The 16,990-nt window shown below is 45.7% G+C and overlaps 1 protein-coding gene across 2 annotated transcripts in view; it reads right to left on the bottom strand.

Moving 5' to 3' along the window:
- The window catches only part of LOC100754902 (ubiquitin-like modifier-activating enzyme ATG7), a 222,672-nt gene that overhangs the window by 57,468 nt on the left and 148,214 nt on the right, over nt 1-16,990 (bottom strand). Inside the window, exon 19 of one of the 2 annotated variants that reach the window (XM_035448951.1) lies at nt 13,956-14,024. The exons of the other annotated variant lie outside the window; for it this stretch is intronic. Within the exon in view, the coding sequence (XP_035304842.1) occupies nt 13,971-14,024 (54 nt within the window). The 3' untranslated portion in view covers nt 13,956-13,970. Of the gene's footprint in view, nt 1-13,955; nt 14,025-16,990 lie in introns of those variants that run through there. 2 annotated transcript variants of the gene reach the window in all.

Consider the following 16,990-nt stretch of genomic DNA (forward strand, 5'->3'; position numbering starts at 1 on the left):
ATGTAACTTTATGGTGTTTGGATTTGGTGCTGGCATGGGCAAACTACTGTCATACGGTCTATGGCCTTTCCAAGAACAACTCTATAAAACAAAAATACTTTATTGCCTTGACCTTTGACATCTGCAGTCGCACAGATACAGCAGTCTCTTGCAACATTTAATTCCAACCCAGTTCACCTGAAGAGGATTGGTTCCGAACACATCCTCTTTTTTCTGAAAAGTTCTAGTCTTTGCTGAGGCGTTGGTGTGTTTGCTGGGTGCCAAACTGTTACTTCACATATGTGAAAAGAAAATTGGCACCAGGTCCACATGAACTAAACTCTTGGCAAGGGCAATGCTGGAGCTTGCCATTGAGAAGATTAGATTCCCAAGAAACCTCTCGGGCTGTGGCCAACATCCACAAATTCAAAAAGAGCCTGTGTGTGTGCAAATATCCACACATAAGAATACACAGGCTTCTCCCTGTGTGTTCAGCTTGGGGGTCTATTAGCCACTTGAGTTACCTGGAGCTTAAACAGCTCAGCTGGCCACATTAAATACTTAGTGAATAATAAACATATATTAATAAGAGAAATGGGAAATTGAGAAAGACTATTTTTATTCAAGTCTGAGCTTGTACATTGCAACCATCTTCCTTATTAGCTTAGTAAATAAGGTGCTTCATACCCTCCTGGTAAGCAAGACTGGTTAGATTATGCTTGGTGGTGTGTGTGTGTGTGTGTGTGTGTGTGTGTGTGCGTGCGCGTGTGCCTGTGCCTGTGCAAATGTACACATTCGACTTTTTTCCAGTGGCTATTATGTGTTTTCAAGCCTCTTGCTCTTCAAACTGGCTTTTACAGGCTTTTTGCCTTTGGAGCAACAACTTCAAAGAAGAAAGCAAAGCAAGAGAGGCAATTTTAAAAAATTTATTAATTTTTATTTTATATACATTGGTGCTTTGCCATGGGTGTCTTGTCCTCTGGAACTGGAATTACAGCCAGTTGTGAGCTGCCATTTTGGTGTTGGGAATTGAACCCAGGTCCTCTGAAAGAGCAGTCAGTGCTCTTAACCACTGACCCATCTCTCCAGCCCCTGAGAGGCAAAATTTTATTTTCAAAATTTTACAAGTGATCCAAGCACTGAAGTGGCTAAGGATAGCACTACCTAGAACCTGAAATTTTGCATGGCTCAGGGGTGGCACAGCTATTGCGCCAAGTCCATGGTGGAGGAGTCTGATTCCTCTCCCTAGGCCACAATATAGAGGGGCTTGGGGATAAACTGAGATTAAACAAGAACATCATTTGAAATGCACACAGAAACTTGTTTTTAAACTCGGGTCTCACTGGGTGGAATGTTTCTAAGTGAAGTGTCAAAATTGACGTTGGGACACATTTAGAGAATTTTGGGGTGATAACTTGATATTTTTAGGTTAACTTTTTACTAATAATCCTGGACTTTTCTCACTCACAGGGATACCACTCACAGGAACAAACCATTGTCTCTAACTAGCAGGCCTATCAATTCCAGCACTCCAAATTCCTTGTCCCACCCACAAGAACATGTGGTCCATGCTTGACTCATCACATGTACTATTTCCATGGATGTGGGGATTATTCAAGAGGTAGATATACAGCCCAATGGGGTCAATCTGTGTCTTTTCTGATTTTTTCTCCCATTTTTCCTTCCTTCCTTCCTTCCTTCCTTCCTTCCTTCCTTCCTTTCCTTTCCTTCTCCCTCCCTCCTTCCCTCCATCCTCGTCCATCCCTCCCTCCCTGCTTTTAGAAGTACTAAGGACTAAACCTAGGACCTCATGTAAGCCAGGCAAGTGCTTTAGCATAGGCTCCATCCCTAGCTCTCCAAACTAGTGTCTAGATACTGAAGAACAGAAGGTGAAGCCAGCTGCCCTCCACCAGGGAACCTGTGGCTGCTGGTGACTAGATTCCCTGCCACAGAGAAAGGCTGGGTGACTTCCTTCAGAATGAAGCCCCACACATCAGGCTCAGCTGAGATCAACGGACCCGAGTCCCACCTGGAGCCCTGGTTTCTGCTGCTCTTTTAATCCATGGGCAGATGCAACGTATCACAGCTATCTAAGCAAAGAATTTCTGCTCAGGTTGATTAAAATGTGTCACAACTGGGAGAGTCAGGGTTAAGCGGGGCTTCAGAATGGCAGGACCACACTGTTCTGTGAATACCACAGACCACTCACACTAACTATAGGTTTTGTAGCATTTTCAGGACACCCCACAATAAATGCTGAAGCTCGGGAGATAGATCAGTGGGTAAAGCACCTGCCTCACAAGTGTAAGGAACTGAATTTAGATCCCTACAGTCCTAAATGGTAACAAGTGTCTACAATCCCAATACTGTTGCTGTGAAATGGAAGATGGAGACAGGAGAGTGCCCATAAGCTCATGGGCCAGCTAGTTTCCTGTATGTAGCAGCCAATAAGAGACCCTGTCTCAAACTAGGTAGAAGATGAGAACTGACGCTCAAGATTGCCCAGACCTCCACACTCAGATGTGCACATGTGTTGACAGTAGCAAAAAGTACAAAAACATTTAAATACTCATTTTATATAAGCATGCTACTATCCCGAAATGTGTCTATTGATTTAGGAGTTTAGAGCACAAACATTCTTGCCTATATCTTATTTTATCACGTTTGTTCATTTACCTTATGGAACAAGAAAGGCTAAGAGCCAGATTAGGGCAACATAAAAGCATCCACTCAGAGAAAGGCTTGAGCCTCTCTCTGTGTTCGTATCAGCTTCCTTTCGTTTCATCAGGGCCAAAGATCTGGAAGATGATGGCAGGTACCAGCACGCTCCCTTTGAATTACACCACCGAACTGCTTCAATAACCGATTGCCAGATAAATAATTATAATCAAGTGCTCATTGTGCTAACAATCATTTAATGACTGCCATCCAAAAACACAGTAATAAACAGAGCTTTAATGAAGAGAACTGGAGAAAGGCCAGGGTTTTATGGCGGTTTGCTTAAAGGGAACGAGAGCCATAATCTGTATTTAAGATTCAAAGAGGCCTTTAATCCACATGCTCCACGTTAAATGAGGGAGTGCAGTCATGTTTTGATCAAAAGTTACTGCATGCATAAAAGAAAGGAACATAAATGTCCCTTTAGGAAAGAGCTCTAGTAAATTACATAAGTAAGTGTTTGTGACCATTTGCTTTGGGGGAAAAAAGAAGAAAAACATCTGATTTTCATTTTGGACAAGAATACTTGGCTAAAATAAAATAAATGGGAAGAGGATTTGATTTGTCTAATATCATTGAGAAGAAAGTGAGTTACGTCTCCATCCACCTCATGGCAGGCATCTTTCTCTCGCTCTCCCTTTGTTAGGCCAGGACTGTGTCTCTGGGAAGTCTGATTATATTCTGACATGAACTTCCTATTGAACGACTTTGCTGATCTCAGTCTAGTGAGCAGTCGAGTGCTTAGCAGTCGAGTGCTTAGCTAAGGACGGGGTGGGGGGGGCAGGGCCCACCCTGTTTACATGGGGCAGCAGGCAGCTCTAGCTCCTGCTGGCTGACACAGCCTCCTGAAACTATAGCCATTTTCTGCAAGCTCATATGTGGCCTGGCTGGCTAGGGACAAACACCACAGGCTCCAAATGTTCAAGTCTTTTCAGGGCCAAAGAGGGGGCAAAGAAAACCCTGAACCAGGAACTGTTCTATAGCTAAAGCCAATCATAGACTCCAGTGTTGCCTCTGACTTAGTGTTCGGAAGTGTGGAGATGACACCGCAGCGGGCTTCTGGGGGTCCTCTAGTCCTTGGAAAGTCAAAATGGAAAGTGACCCTGAGCATCTGGAGAGAATTCAACCCCACTGTAGTTTTGGTCTGTCCCATTCAAGATCAAATGGGCTGCCTCGGATTGGGTATGTATGTGTGACACAAAGAGAGACAAATAAGTTGAGGTCAGAGGAAAAGAATCACCTACTAGCACGGGGTGGGCAATACACACAGGCCAAGACAGATTTCCCAAGACCATGCTATCTTTGCGCTGACCTAGGAGAGGGTGAAGGAATTAATTTCTGACACGGGCACATTTTTGTGACATTCTATGTTGTCAAGGTGCAACCAAAACATACTGATGAATCTCTAACAAGGGACTTTTATTTGAAATAAAGGCTACACCTGCAGTGCAGACACCAGCCCAGGGTGGGCTCTGCTCAGTGAAGATAACAAGGGGAAATCTGAGGCTTGTTGGGACAGAGGAACCATCAGTTAGCTAATGACACTTCAGGTATTTTAAGGAACTCTGACTGGCAAGTGGTGGCAGTGACTATAAGCCAGTGACCAGCGGGTGGAGCTCAGTGGCAGAGTAGCCCAGCTTGTGAGCCCCCTCGGCTCTATCCCCAGCACTGGAAGGTGTGGGTAGCAGTCTTAAGGCATGATGATTCTGCCAGCAATTGCTAACTACAAACAGTCTTAAAAATAAGGCCAGCAGCTTCCCTGATGGGCATTTGGGAGGACTTTCTGGAGTAGGTGCCCAGGGCCTGATCATTTCCTTTTTCTTCATGGTCCTGAAACTCCAACTGAATGGAATCTGGGAGGAATGAGTTTGTTATGGATAATTAATTTTCACAAAGAGTATTCAGGAACTTGTCCCTTCCTTTGTTGAGGTACAGCTGATGGGAGTCTTGGTGTACAGGGGAAGAACCCATGTCTGTCTCACCAAGTGTTTCCCTAGTAATTCTGAGTGGAGAAAACTGTAACATGTTTAATAAAAGACTCAGACACTGACTTTGGGGTTCAAGTTTCAAGCTGAAGATCAGAGAAGCAAAGCAGCCAGCCACTAGCTCTTACCTCTACCTTAGGCTGAAAGGGCTGTCCTGTCCTCAGCCTGGCTGGAGAATAAATCTCTCATGAGACCCTTTGCTTCTTTCTTTTATACCTCTCAAATCCTGGGATTAAAGACTAGTTGAGTTTGAAATGGTGTCCCAGAGCTGTGGCTGTCATGTTACAAGGCAACAGCCATGCAAGGGTAGAGATGAGAAGCTCACAGTTTGGATGCGTGGATCTAGTGGTGGTTTACCTTAGAACTAACTCCCTGGGAGTTAAAGGCCCATTAACACATTTGCATGTTAATTCAAAGCCTCGGCAGGGGCGCAGGGCCTCATGCCAACCACAGGCTGAGTAGTACAGTAACCTTGGAGAGTCAGTTCTAGACGAGGTATCTGTAAGAGGAACTCATTAAGAGCCCTTTTGTTGTTGCTGTTGAGACAGGTCTTCTTTGTGTAGCTCAGGCTATCCTGGAACTCACTATGTAGACTAGGCTGGCCTCAAACTCAGAGAGATCCACCTGGGATCAAAGGCATGCGTCACCACCACTGGGCTCATTAAGTACTTTTCCTGCTTTTTTTTTTTTTTTTGTCAGCTTTACACAAACTAGAGTTACCTGGGAAGCCTTATCTGAGGAATTGCCTCCATCAGACTGACCTATGGGCAGGTCTGTAAGGTATTTTCTTGGTTAATAATTGGTGTGAGAGAGCCCAGTCCACTGTGGGTGATGCTAGCCCAGGGCAGGTGGTCCTGGGGTGTATAAGAAAGCATAAAGAAAGCCATGAAGGGTAAGCCAGTAAGCAACCTTCATGATCTCTGTTTCAGTTCTGCCCTGACTTCCCTCCATGAAAGATTGTAACCTATAAACTGAAATAAGCCCTTCCCTTCCATGAGATGCTTTTGGTCGGTGTTGTATTACAGAAACAGAGAAACAATCTAGAATGGCATTTCCCTGAGTTTTTTTTTCAAACAAAACAAAAACAAAAAATTGGAATGAGACACATTACTGAGCCCAGACCTCTTTAGTATGAGACAACTGTACCGTGAAGCAACTGTGTGCATCTTTAGTTCCCTGCCAAGAATCAAACATCCATCCATCCATCCATCCATCCATCCATCCATCCATCCATCCTTCCACCCAATCATCCATATATCCATCTATCGATCCATGCACCCATTTACCCATCCATGCATCCACACCCATTCATCTATATACCCACCCATCCATCCACCCATCCAGTCAGCCAACAATTTATTTTTATTGAATTCAAGGCCAGTCTCAGCCACTGAGCAAGGCCTCAAAGTAAAAAGAAGAGGCTAGAGGGTGTAGCTTAGTGGTAAAGTACTTGCCTAGCATGTGAAAGACCCCATGCTCAATCTCTCTCTCTCTCTCTCTCTCTCTCTCTCTCTCTCTCTCTCTCTCTCTCTCACACACACACACACACACACACACACACATACACACACACAGTGAGAGAAACAGAAAGACAGGGAGCAGGGAGAGAGAGAGAGCGAGAGAGAGAGAAGAGAGAGAGAGAGAGAGAGAGAGAGAGAGAGAGAGAGAGAGAGAGAGAATCAGTGAACTAGAAGTAGTAGGTCTTCTGGTGTGGTTTTACATTTATCCTTAAAGCAGATCTATAGGGACATCTATCTAGTTAATGGCGTTTCTGCCATCTAACTACCTTCTACTAAGCTACCTTCAGCTAACAAGTCAGGGCTTGATTACCAATGGGCCTGGCTTAATGGTGCAAATCAGCACACTCCCTGAGAGAGAGCCATAATGCAAAGCCCAACAAGACAGGGCAGATCATGCTGCTCTAGCATATCCACCGTCTACCTGCTCACACAGAGAGTGGCGCCAGCAGCACAGAGCTACTCTGTCAGCAGACATCACAAGCACACGAGTCCACTTGGGGGACTGTGCTAAACACACCAGACCAAGGGGACATCTGTTGAGCCTCAGATGAGCCCAAGTCCCTCCCAACCATCTATAACTCACAGGGGAGCAATGGTCTGCCCCTCTCCAATCCATCCAATGTGCCTCGAGTCCCACAGGAATTGTGAGGAGCAGGTCACAGATTGGAGAGTATGAGGTAGGTGGGCTGAGAGCACTTTCTACTGTGGCTCAGCTTTTTCCACGATGTAGCTCACAGCCAAGAATGCCACTTCTCTGCAGGGAGAGGACTGTGACGGGCAGGAACTCACTCAATGAACCAGATGCTCAGATGTCCACTTCTCTTCAGCAGCCCATTGCCTAAGTGGCTGTGGAAACTTTTGGAATTTTAGTGAAAAAGAGTCCAATAAGGACTAGGAAGATCGCTTGGTGGGTAAAGTGATTGCTGTGAGACCATGAGGACCTGAGTTCAATTCCCAGAACCCACAAAGAAGCTGGATATAGTGGTATGGTCTCAAGAAATAAAAAATAAGGGGCAGAATACAAGAAAACCTCTCATCAACGAAAAGTCAATGCATGCTAATCTCTGGTCTCCCTAAGTGCAAGCACAGGTAAATATACCTTCACACACACACACACACACACACACACACACACACACACACACACACACACCATGGGAGGGGGAGAGAACCCAAGAGCACTACAGCAGCATGGGTAGGGGAGTTGGGAGGACAGGACACAGAGGGTCCGCCCTCTTGGGAAGGCCAGGTGGCCCATACTCATCTCCACTTACTCTTTCCACTCTCCTGAATTTATTCTGAGCCTGCAGAATCCCCTGGAGCTTTGTACCAACTCCAAACGGTTTAAAAATAATTTGCTAAATACCTTCCTAGAGACATGGAAACCTGAGGCCTTTCCGAGGTCTGTCCAACCATACCTCAAAGGGTGAACAGGGCGGAAAGTCATGCCCGCCCCCCTGGCTGAATTCCCAAGTCAGACATCTGCCTGTCAGTCTTCTCACGTCACACATTAACTGTGCCATCAAAGGCTGAGTGAGTGTTTCAGAAAACCAACCACACTGTAAGAATCCTGGCACATCCGAACAGATTGTCTCTGCCCATTTCTCACTCCGCTACTGTATGGAACCCCAGCTGTGGCATTAGGGGAGGAAATCTTTTTAAATTCTGTATTACTTTGGAATAAGAGAAGTCAAAAGTGGAAGGAATAAATAGCAACACATTAGTCGCCATCTGAGTCGAGACGTGTAAAGTGGGAAAATAAAACTTTGCTGTTTTGGGGATGATATCTGAGTGGGGCTGGTGTGGGTGATGGAGCGTAAACACAGACAGATAAATTATTTCAAACAATGATATGATCAAGCACAAAACAAAGGAGGAGTAAAGAGTGGGCGGTTGGGCTGGTGATGTAGCTCACAGACAGAACCCGGCTTAGCATGTGTGAGGGCCTGAGTTTCAGCCCCTGCATGGTCAAGAAACAAAACCGAAACCAAAACAAAACCCGAGCTAGGGGCTCCTGTCCGTTTTGAGGGTCGATTGGGCTAGGCACTCAAGAATGCCCAAATGCTGAGAAGTGAATTTAAACCTGATTTCTGCCTGCTCCTAAGAATTCCCCAGCTTCTCTTTAGTTTCCTGAGAAACTAAAGGCTACAGAACAGAGCCCCTTTGTTCCAAGGCCCTCCCTGTGGGACAACAGCAGAATCCTGAGTGTGGTCCAAGCTGTGACCCTGATGCTGATGCCAGGAGACACTTGATTCCTACAGATGACACTTGACACACTGTCATCATCAGCACAGCCCTGTGAGAGGTTAATCACCATCCCTGCACTTCACATAAGGCACTGGCGAGACCTCCAAGGTGAGACACTCTTCCATGAGGCCATCACTTATAAGTGCTGCACCAGGCAGGTCTTGCCCCTCTCTGCTTTTTCCATTACACCACACAGCCCTCCAGAAGACTCCTCAAGGAGCTTTGTTTGTTTCTGATTGGACAATAAGCAATAATTACTTTGGCCATCCACATGCGAGTGGATGAATGTTTTATGTGGCTGCCAAACGAGGCTCCGGTGCTGGGGACTTGGACACAGAACCTGCACCCAGCAGCTCAGCAGTCTAGAATGTGCTGCAGAATTTTCTCACCTTCTCCTTCTGGGGTCCACAATTAAGATGTGGGAAAACATACTATGTCTCCTTCAGAATTCAGAAGGTCACGAATCCCTGGCTGCTGGTGAGCTTCTTTAGACTGCTGTAATCTCACTGCCTTATATCAACAATTTTGTGATGCCTGTAGTTACCCTTCACTATAGTGACAGCAGATGGCTGGTGGAGCCCTTCCTCTGGTGCCCACAGGATCATTCCATTTTCCACATTAGTAATACGCTACACACTTTAGATTCTAAGACAGCCAGAAACACTCACTGGAATCCAGATGCCCCTAATATAATTAAAACTAAATTTTACTGCCTACCGTGGAAGACACAAATAAGAAATATCGTACCAATTTCTAGAATATGCTCCAGAGAGCAAAGTTCTGGACAAACCCATCCTGGGTTTGGATGCTTAGAGGTCCTTGCAGCTTGCAGGAGGAGGTCAGTCACCCCGCAACAGTCCAGCTCTGACAAAAAAAGCCAAATAGCAGGGAACAACAGGCTCATTCTAATAGACCAGGTCTCCACAAAGCTCTAGAACTTTCTGAGGTATCTCACTTACACATACACACGGGGGGGGAGGGGTGTTATTCTTTTGTTTAAAAAGAAGAAAAGAGAAATGCTGAGACATGAGACATGTTGACCATAAGTTTATTATAAGGCCCGGCAGAGTAGGGAGATTAAGAAGAGGAAAGGAACAGGGATAATGGCTGACCGCCATGGCCAGTCGCTGCAGAGAGAGCCCATAGGTGAGAGAGAGAGTAGAGAGGAAACAGCAAGGAAGCAGAGAGGAAGAGAGGAATCAGAGAGAGTAAATGGGCAGGGATCCTTATTCCTTAACCTGCCATGTCTAACACCCCACCTTTTTTTAATAATAAGTAGAGGTGGGAATGAAAGGTTCAGGCATTATGCTAGCCTGCCCCTGTTACCTGATGGAACAGGCAGTACCCTGGTCAGCCCAAGGTTCCATGGGAACTGAGTCTGCACGCAGGTGCAGAGGACCCCTTTAAAATGACAGATCCCTGTCCATTTACTCTCTCTGCTTCCTCTCTTTACTCTCTCTCACCTATGTGCTCGCTCTGCCTCTCTATGGCGACCGTCCATGGCGGTCAGCCATTATCCCTGTTCCTTTCCTCTTCTTAGTCTCCCGACTCTGCCGGGCCTTATAATAAACTTATAGTCAACATGTCTCATGTCTCAGCATTTCTCTTTTCTTCTTTTTAAACAAAAGAATAACAGCGGGGAGATAGATGTACATTTTCTGAGGTTTTGTGTGTTTTATGATCTTACTGTGTTCCCCAGACTGACCTCACACTGGTGATCCTCCTGCCTCTGCCTGCTGAGTCCTGGGATTACACATGTGCACCACCATACCCAGCTTCAAAGATTGATTTGCTAAACAAAAATATCATTTATTATCTTCATTTATAGCTAATCACTGCCTCCAAGGTGTTAACAGAAGAAATAATCAACCCTGATGGAAATAACAACCTCATTTAGGACAAGTCAGAAGCAGCGTAAGCATGGGACATGCTGTAAGGTGTGACTCTCAGTGATGGTGGTGACAATGAATGTTGTATCTGTTGATGGTAGTGACAATGAATGTTGTATCTGTTGATGGTAGTGACAATGGATGTTGTATCTACTGAGTGCTTGCTGTGTGCCAGGAATCTTGGTAGAGCCTTAATCTATACTGTTCTACTCAGTCCTCACAGTACCTGGATCAGGTTATCACATGCAGTTCACAGGAGAGGCAACTCTGAGGATGGATCTGCAACTGCCCTGAGGTTGCGCAGGTAGTAATTTTTTTCTTTTTTGTTTGTTTTAAGATAATCTTATTTATCATGTATACAGTGTTCTGCCTGCATGCATTCCTGCCTGAAAGAAGAGGGCACTAGGTCTCATTACAGAATGTTGTGAGTCCCCATGTGGTTGCCAGGAACTGAACTCAGGACCTCTGAAACAGCAGTCAGTGCTCTTAACCAATGGGCCAGCCCCCAGTAGTAAGTTCTGTAGTTAAAATTGTGTGCATGCATGTTTTGTGTGTATGTATAATCACCTATATGAGAGGCTAATTCTGAGTTTCTTTCTCTATTACTTTTACTTTTTGAAGTGTTTTTCTTTCCTTTCCTTTTCTTTTTTTTCTTGAGACAGGGTCTTACTATGCAGTCATGCCTCGTCTGGAATTTGCTTTGTAGATCAGGCTGGCCTCTAATTCATAGAGAGCTGCCTGATTCTTTTTCTCAAGTTCTGGGATGAAGATGTGCACTACCAACCAACCACCTTATATTTTGAGTCTGGGTCTCTTGCTGAACTGTAAGCTCATTGTTTTGGTCAGCCTAGCTGTCCAACAAATATTGCCCATAGAATCTTCCTGTCTCTGCTTCCCCAGCACCAGGGATAGGGACACACACACACACACACACACACACACACACAGTGGGCTTTCAAAGGGATGCTAGGGATTTGAACTCAGGTCCTTGTGCTTGTGCATCAGCACTTTACCCACTGAACTATCATCCCAGCCCTGTGGAACTAAAACTTGAGTATAGGGAGACAATTCTAGAACCTTCTTTGTAGCAGCCTTACCCTTATTGCAGAGAGCAGTAATTCCAACCACTTGCTGCCATCAAATCTTTCCAAACCCAATTTGAGTGTCACAAAACTGACTTCCGGCATTCGTTTTTCACTTAGGGACACGTAATTACATTATATAATGACAACAAATCCATCTGGCATTCCCAGGTTTAGCAGGAAACCTGAATGACTCTTGGAAAGTATCTGCCTCAGCGGGTGGGTACAGAAATGAAAGGTAATCTAGAAAGCCATTCACCAGCTGAGAGCATCCAGCATCCCCTGGGCACTGGGTCATACTCAGGCAACCGTCATCTACATCATCGGAAGAGCTGGATAAGGAAAGCCACTTAGGAAATATCTATTGACAACACATACAGCACAGCAATATTCTAAGTCTTGCTTTTCAGCTTGGTCCTGACTCTTAAATTATGTAGTCATCTCTCTACTGATGAGCTTGCTGTCTAGTGGCCACAGATGTGTCTTTGGGAATGGTCTTTTCTTTAACTTTGGTTACTCCAGGTCACAGGCTTCATCCTGGGACAAGGCCTTTTATTCGGGTTAGAGAAGATGTGGGCCATTTCTCCTTGGATTCTCAATGCTCTGTGTTCAGGCAGTCATGGCCCTCCATCTTGAGAGACACCAGTCTGCAGGAAAAGACCCTGTCCCTGTTCTACTGTGAGAATGAGGAATTTGAGCTGCATGCTGTATTTGCATGTCTGTATTTTCCAGTGACAACTCAAGGTGGCTTTGTATCACATGAAATGAAGAATCTGGGAATAATTTAGAAATGGCACCAGGAAGGGAGAGCTGAAAGCAACCTTGTGTTAATGCAGGAAAAGATGAGCCAAGGTGGAGATAGGAGGCCATGGGAAAGTCCCTATCCAGGGTGAAGAAATGCCCAAACACTGTCATGAAGCTCTGAACAACCAACTGTACAGGGCAGAGGACAGTGTCAGATTACCAGAGCGAAGCAGCTGGCATTCTAGCAGGGGCAAGGACCTCAGGGTAGGCTCATCTCCTGCATTTCTCATTTTCCCCCTCAGCATCTTTTTTTATCTGTCCACCTATCCTATTCCTTTTTCCCAGGCCTCCGCAGCCCACCCCAGCCCTCATACTCCCTCAAAGTCTTACAGTTTGGAGTGCAACATCCTCACAAGTGTGCCCACTAAGGGAGGCATTGTTTGTGCTTCAAATAAGACAGCCTCAGGAAAATGGGGGTACAGTGCACAGGCTGACTGTCAAAACACTCCCCACAGGCTTATACACAGTGGCAATGAAGAATGAGCCACCTCCCTGTGAACTGACCTGTGAGGCTGCCACCGGTAGTTAGGGGCTGCCTTGTGTGTTCCAAGGACACTTCATGAGAATACTCATTGACTTACTGTATAGATCCTATCTGTCAGATTTTATTTGTCCTTGAGCTGAAAGGGGGGTTGAGTGAGAGTTTGGTGCCTTTTTACAAAATGGGAATTCATAATGGCTCAGTAGGTAAAAAGTCCTGTTGTACAGTGTGAGGACTTGAGTTTAAATCCCCAGAAGCCATGTGACAGTCTGGGCATGGTTGTGTGCACTGCCGTGGGAGTGGGGGCTGGGAGTAATGGAGACAGGAGGATTTCTGGGGTTTGCTGGCTGTCAGCCTATGTCTAGGTTCTGTGACAATGCCTGCCTCAAGAGAATAGAAGAAGAGAAAGGTAAAATAGGCGCCCAGTGTCTTCCTCTGGCCAGTGCACACATACCTGAACACACCTACATGCACACATATCCATCCCTACCACATGCAATGGGAAGGCACTAATTTTTCTGTTTGTGGAATGATTGAAGGAATTCTATAACTCATTACATTTTGCTTTTCTCTTAGTGGGCTGTCACCCGAAGAGGAAGTTATCTCACAAGCTATCAGTATAGTGGAGAGGCCTGTTCTGCACAAGGCTGTGCATAGTAAAGGCAGGCTTTGGTGATCTGTGTTTCCTGGCAGACATCAACGTATAGCCTTGAGGTACATCCTACAACACAGCGTTCTGGCAGCACGAGTGTCACCTGCAAGTGTCGCTGGTGGATGGGAGAAACTGAGTTGCATGGTTTCCCCAAGGAAGATCAGAGATACCAGGGACAAGGGGCACATGCCTGGTGATCTTCAATCCTCCGCTGAGCTATTCCAAAGAATGCTCAGAACCCGTTCCTCCAAATTCAAGATACTCCTCACAACATCAGACGAACCATCATTTCAGCAAGCACATATAGCTGATCTGCCTGTAGTGTGGCCCTTACACATCATCTGATTATTGTGGCTATAAATGAGACATTTTGCCCTGAGGTGGCTCAGGGCTTGATGCTGAGAGAGGACACTAAGTTAATTTCTGAGATAATTTCCCACAGGTAAGAGGCAGTATGATGGAGGGAGTAAGACCCTCCCTGCCCCCGCCACTGTTCCTAAGTCACAGGCCAGTTGCAAGGCCTGCAAATATTAATGTCACAGCATGTGGGACATAAACACCAGCTATTCCAACAGTCTCCTCTCACCTGGGGGTGTGCTGTATTCCAAGACTCCTACAGTGATCCGAAACCAGAGATAGTGCTCAACAGTACGAATGCTGGCTCCTCCTATATATACACATGATAAAGTTCACTTTGTCAATCAGACATAGCAACGGGGAGACGAGAGCAGCTGAAAGTCAACGGACAGCCCTAACAAAGGAGAGAGATGAACTGCCAGCCTTGTCAGCCTGGCAGGTTGGGGCCATTGTGAGGCAAAAACACTAGCATTCTGATACTGTGGCAGGCCACATGACAACTGAGCTGGGTGCTAAGTGACTGAGGGGTGGGAGTGTATACATCATGGATGTGCAGAACAAAGGGACCATTCATGTCCCAGGCTGGAGGGAGTGGGGCCTTTGTCATACTACTGGAAGCACCAAGTGCTCAAAACTTAGGAACTTCTGATGTCTTAAGGTCTTTGGAGCACAGTAACTCGATGTAAATGTAACTCAATGTAAAGAGGTGACTAAGAGGGCCACTGAGTTATATGTGGCCTGGCTAAAATGTCACAAATGACTAGGATAACAGCTATCACCAGCTACCAGAGGCTGGTTCAGGGGCAGTGTCATTTGAAATTGGATGGCTTGCTTACTGTCTGAGGACAATTGCCCTGATAAAAGGCTGTTAGACTAGGCCAGGTGGGGTGACTGCTGTGTTCCCTCCCAGTACAATCACTTTGTTATCAGAGAGCAAAGTGGCCTCTGGCTTTTGTCTTGGCTTTGCCTAAAGGAGTTACAGAGTTACAATTGATACATTACTCTTTGAAACCTTCCGCAACTTAAGTTTTCTACCATTATTTGCTTTAAAAACTGTCCTGGCTCTTTTTAATTTTCATTCTAAAGGCCTTTGTGATTACTTTTATGTGCCTATGGTTTTATGTTTAACTATCTAAAAATCTTCAGTTTCTCATTTGAATGTACATAAATACAAAAGCATACATTTGTCATTCTTGTAACTGAATGCCTGCCAAGATAATGTGTCTGAGATGACACACACTGCAACCATCAAAAAATATAGGCAAGTCTCAGGGAATGATCCCCACTAGGGCTTCTAGTATGTTAAATGTCACTGTAAAGATCTTTGCTACAAAAAAAAAAAAAAAAAAAAAAAAAAAAAAACAAGAAACAAAAAAATTCACCTGGCAGTGGTGGCACACACTTTAATCCCAGCACTTAGGAGGCAGAGGCAGGTGGATCTCTGTGAGCTCGAAGCCAGCTTGGTCTACAGAGTGAGTTCCAGGACAGCCAGGGGTACACAGAGAAACCCTGTCTCAAAAACAAAACAAAAAAACACAACAAAAATTCACACTCCACAGTAAGAATCAAGGATGGAATCTGACACACAATAGGCTGGGCACAGTTCAGTATCCTGGTTGTTTCTTCCTTGTTCACCCTAGGGTCTTTGATTTCATTCCAATTCTGTGGAGGAAAGTGGAGAAGGGTCTAGCCAAGTGTAATAGTAGCAAGTAGGCTGTCAGTGAAGGCCAGTTCTGATATCCAGGCCCAGGCTAGTTCTCAAGTCTAAGAAGAAGCACTTTAGCCCCCTCAAGTACAAAATCAAGACATTAATTTTGAGTAGCTAAATTAACTTTGAAACTTTTTTTTTTTTTTTTTTTTGGTTTTTTGAGACAGGGTTTCTCTGTGTAGCTTTGGAGCCTATCCTGGCACTCGCTTTGGAGACCAGGCTGGCCTCGAACTCACAGAGATCCGCCTGCCTCTGCCTCCCGTGGGATTAAAGGCGTGCACCACCAACGCCCCGGCAACTTTGAAACTCTTTAAGTGTGTGTGCGTGTATGTGTGTTGAAAACAAGGCTCCAGTTCTACAGAAATCCAAGTTCTCCGGGATGTGTTTCTGCCACAGAGGTCCATTCTATTAAAATGTTCTGGGTCACTTGAGTCACAGGCCTATTTGGGAAAAGAACATCCATCCAGTCACCCATTGAGCTAGCATGGACAAGGTCTAGGGCTTTTGTCATGTAAGCCTCACCCCCATGACCTTCAAGGGGCTGGAGAGTTAGACATGTGACTGCTGCATGCGTGAGCATACACCCCCCCCCACACACACATACACACACACACCCATCCTGGTGCTCACACTGGCACAGTTAACTCATAGGATCACCTTCTCAGCTTGTCTGTCTCAAAAATCCACCCCAAAGCAAGCCACTAAGCACCAAGAGCGATTAACTGGCACGCTGCAATCTCCATTCCTCCCTAGACTGGCAGTTACCTGGTGCATACGATGTTCTGTGCAATCTGAACTTTATTTTTTTGTTTTCTTTGGCCCAGGCTGGGCACAAACCTCTAGGCTTAAATGATTCTCCTGCCTCAGCTTCTCAGTACTGGGACCAGTATACTGTTGTGACTAGCTGAAGTTCTTACTGTTTTCCAATGGTTTCTCCCACCAAGAAGGGAAGAATGCAAACTCTTTGTTACCATTTAGGGTAACCCGACTCCCTGAAGAACAATTCTCCTTCCCTTGCACTGCCCTTTGAGCTGGCCACGGTCCTCTCTATCTGGGGTCTGTCACCACTCACAACTGCCATCTGTTGCCGGACAATCAAAAGCTGGAGGCACCGCTCACTTCAAAGCAGCTTCCTGCCATGTCCTGTGCTTCATTATCTGAGAAAGGACCACTTACCATCAATGCAGGCTGGGGTGGCCCTTTCTGCTGGGAAGATTTTGAAACGTAACACTCTGGCCAAGCCACCAACCTCCACTTTACCAGGCTGTCATCTCTCCTCTGCCTGGGTGAAGCTGGAATATTAGGGTCTCATTGAGGGAGAAAAAAAAAACCAGGCTGGCTCCACTGCCTTTCAGTGGCTTCACAGCCATCTGTAACTATTGGCTCCAGAAGCACAGGCCTCGAGGCCCTCTTTGCAGCCCTCCTTTGGTGACAGCACCGCATAGTGTGTGCAGGAGGGAGGCTGTAGAGGAAGCCTCGTCCTTATGGCCTAACGTGTCCCTTCTTCCCTTCCTGCCCACCATGCCACAGTGCAGACCAGCAGGTGCTGGATACCAGTTACAACATTT

Source organism: Cricetulus griseus, chromosome 8 (assembly GCF_003668045.3).
Source record: "Cricetulus griseus strain 17A/GY chromosome 8, alternate assembly CriGri-PICRH-1.0, whole genome shotgun sequence".
NCBI classification, from domain to species: domain Eukaryota; kingdom Metazoa; phylum Chordata; class Mammalia; order Rodentia; family Cricetidae; genus Cricetulus; species Cricetulus griseus.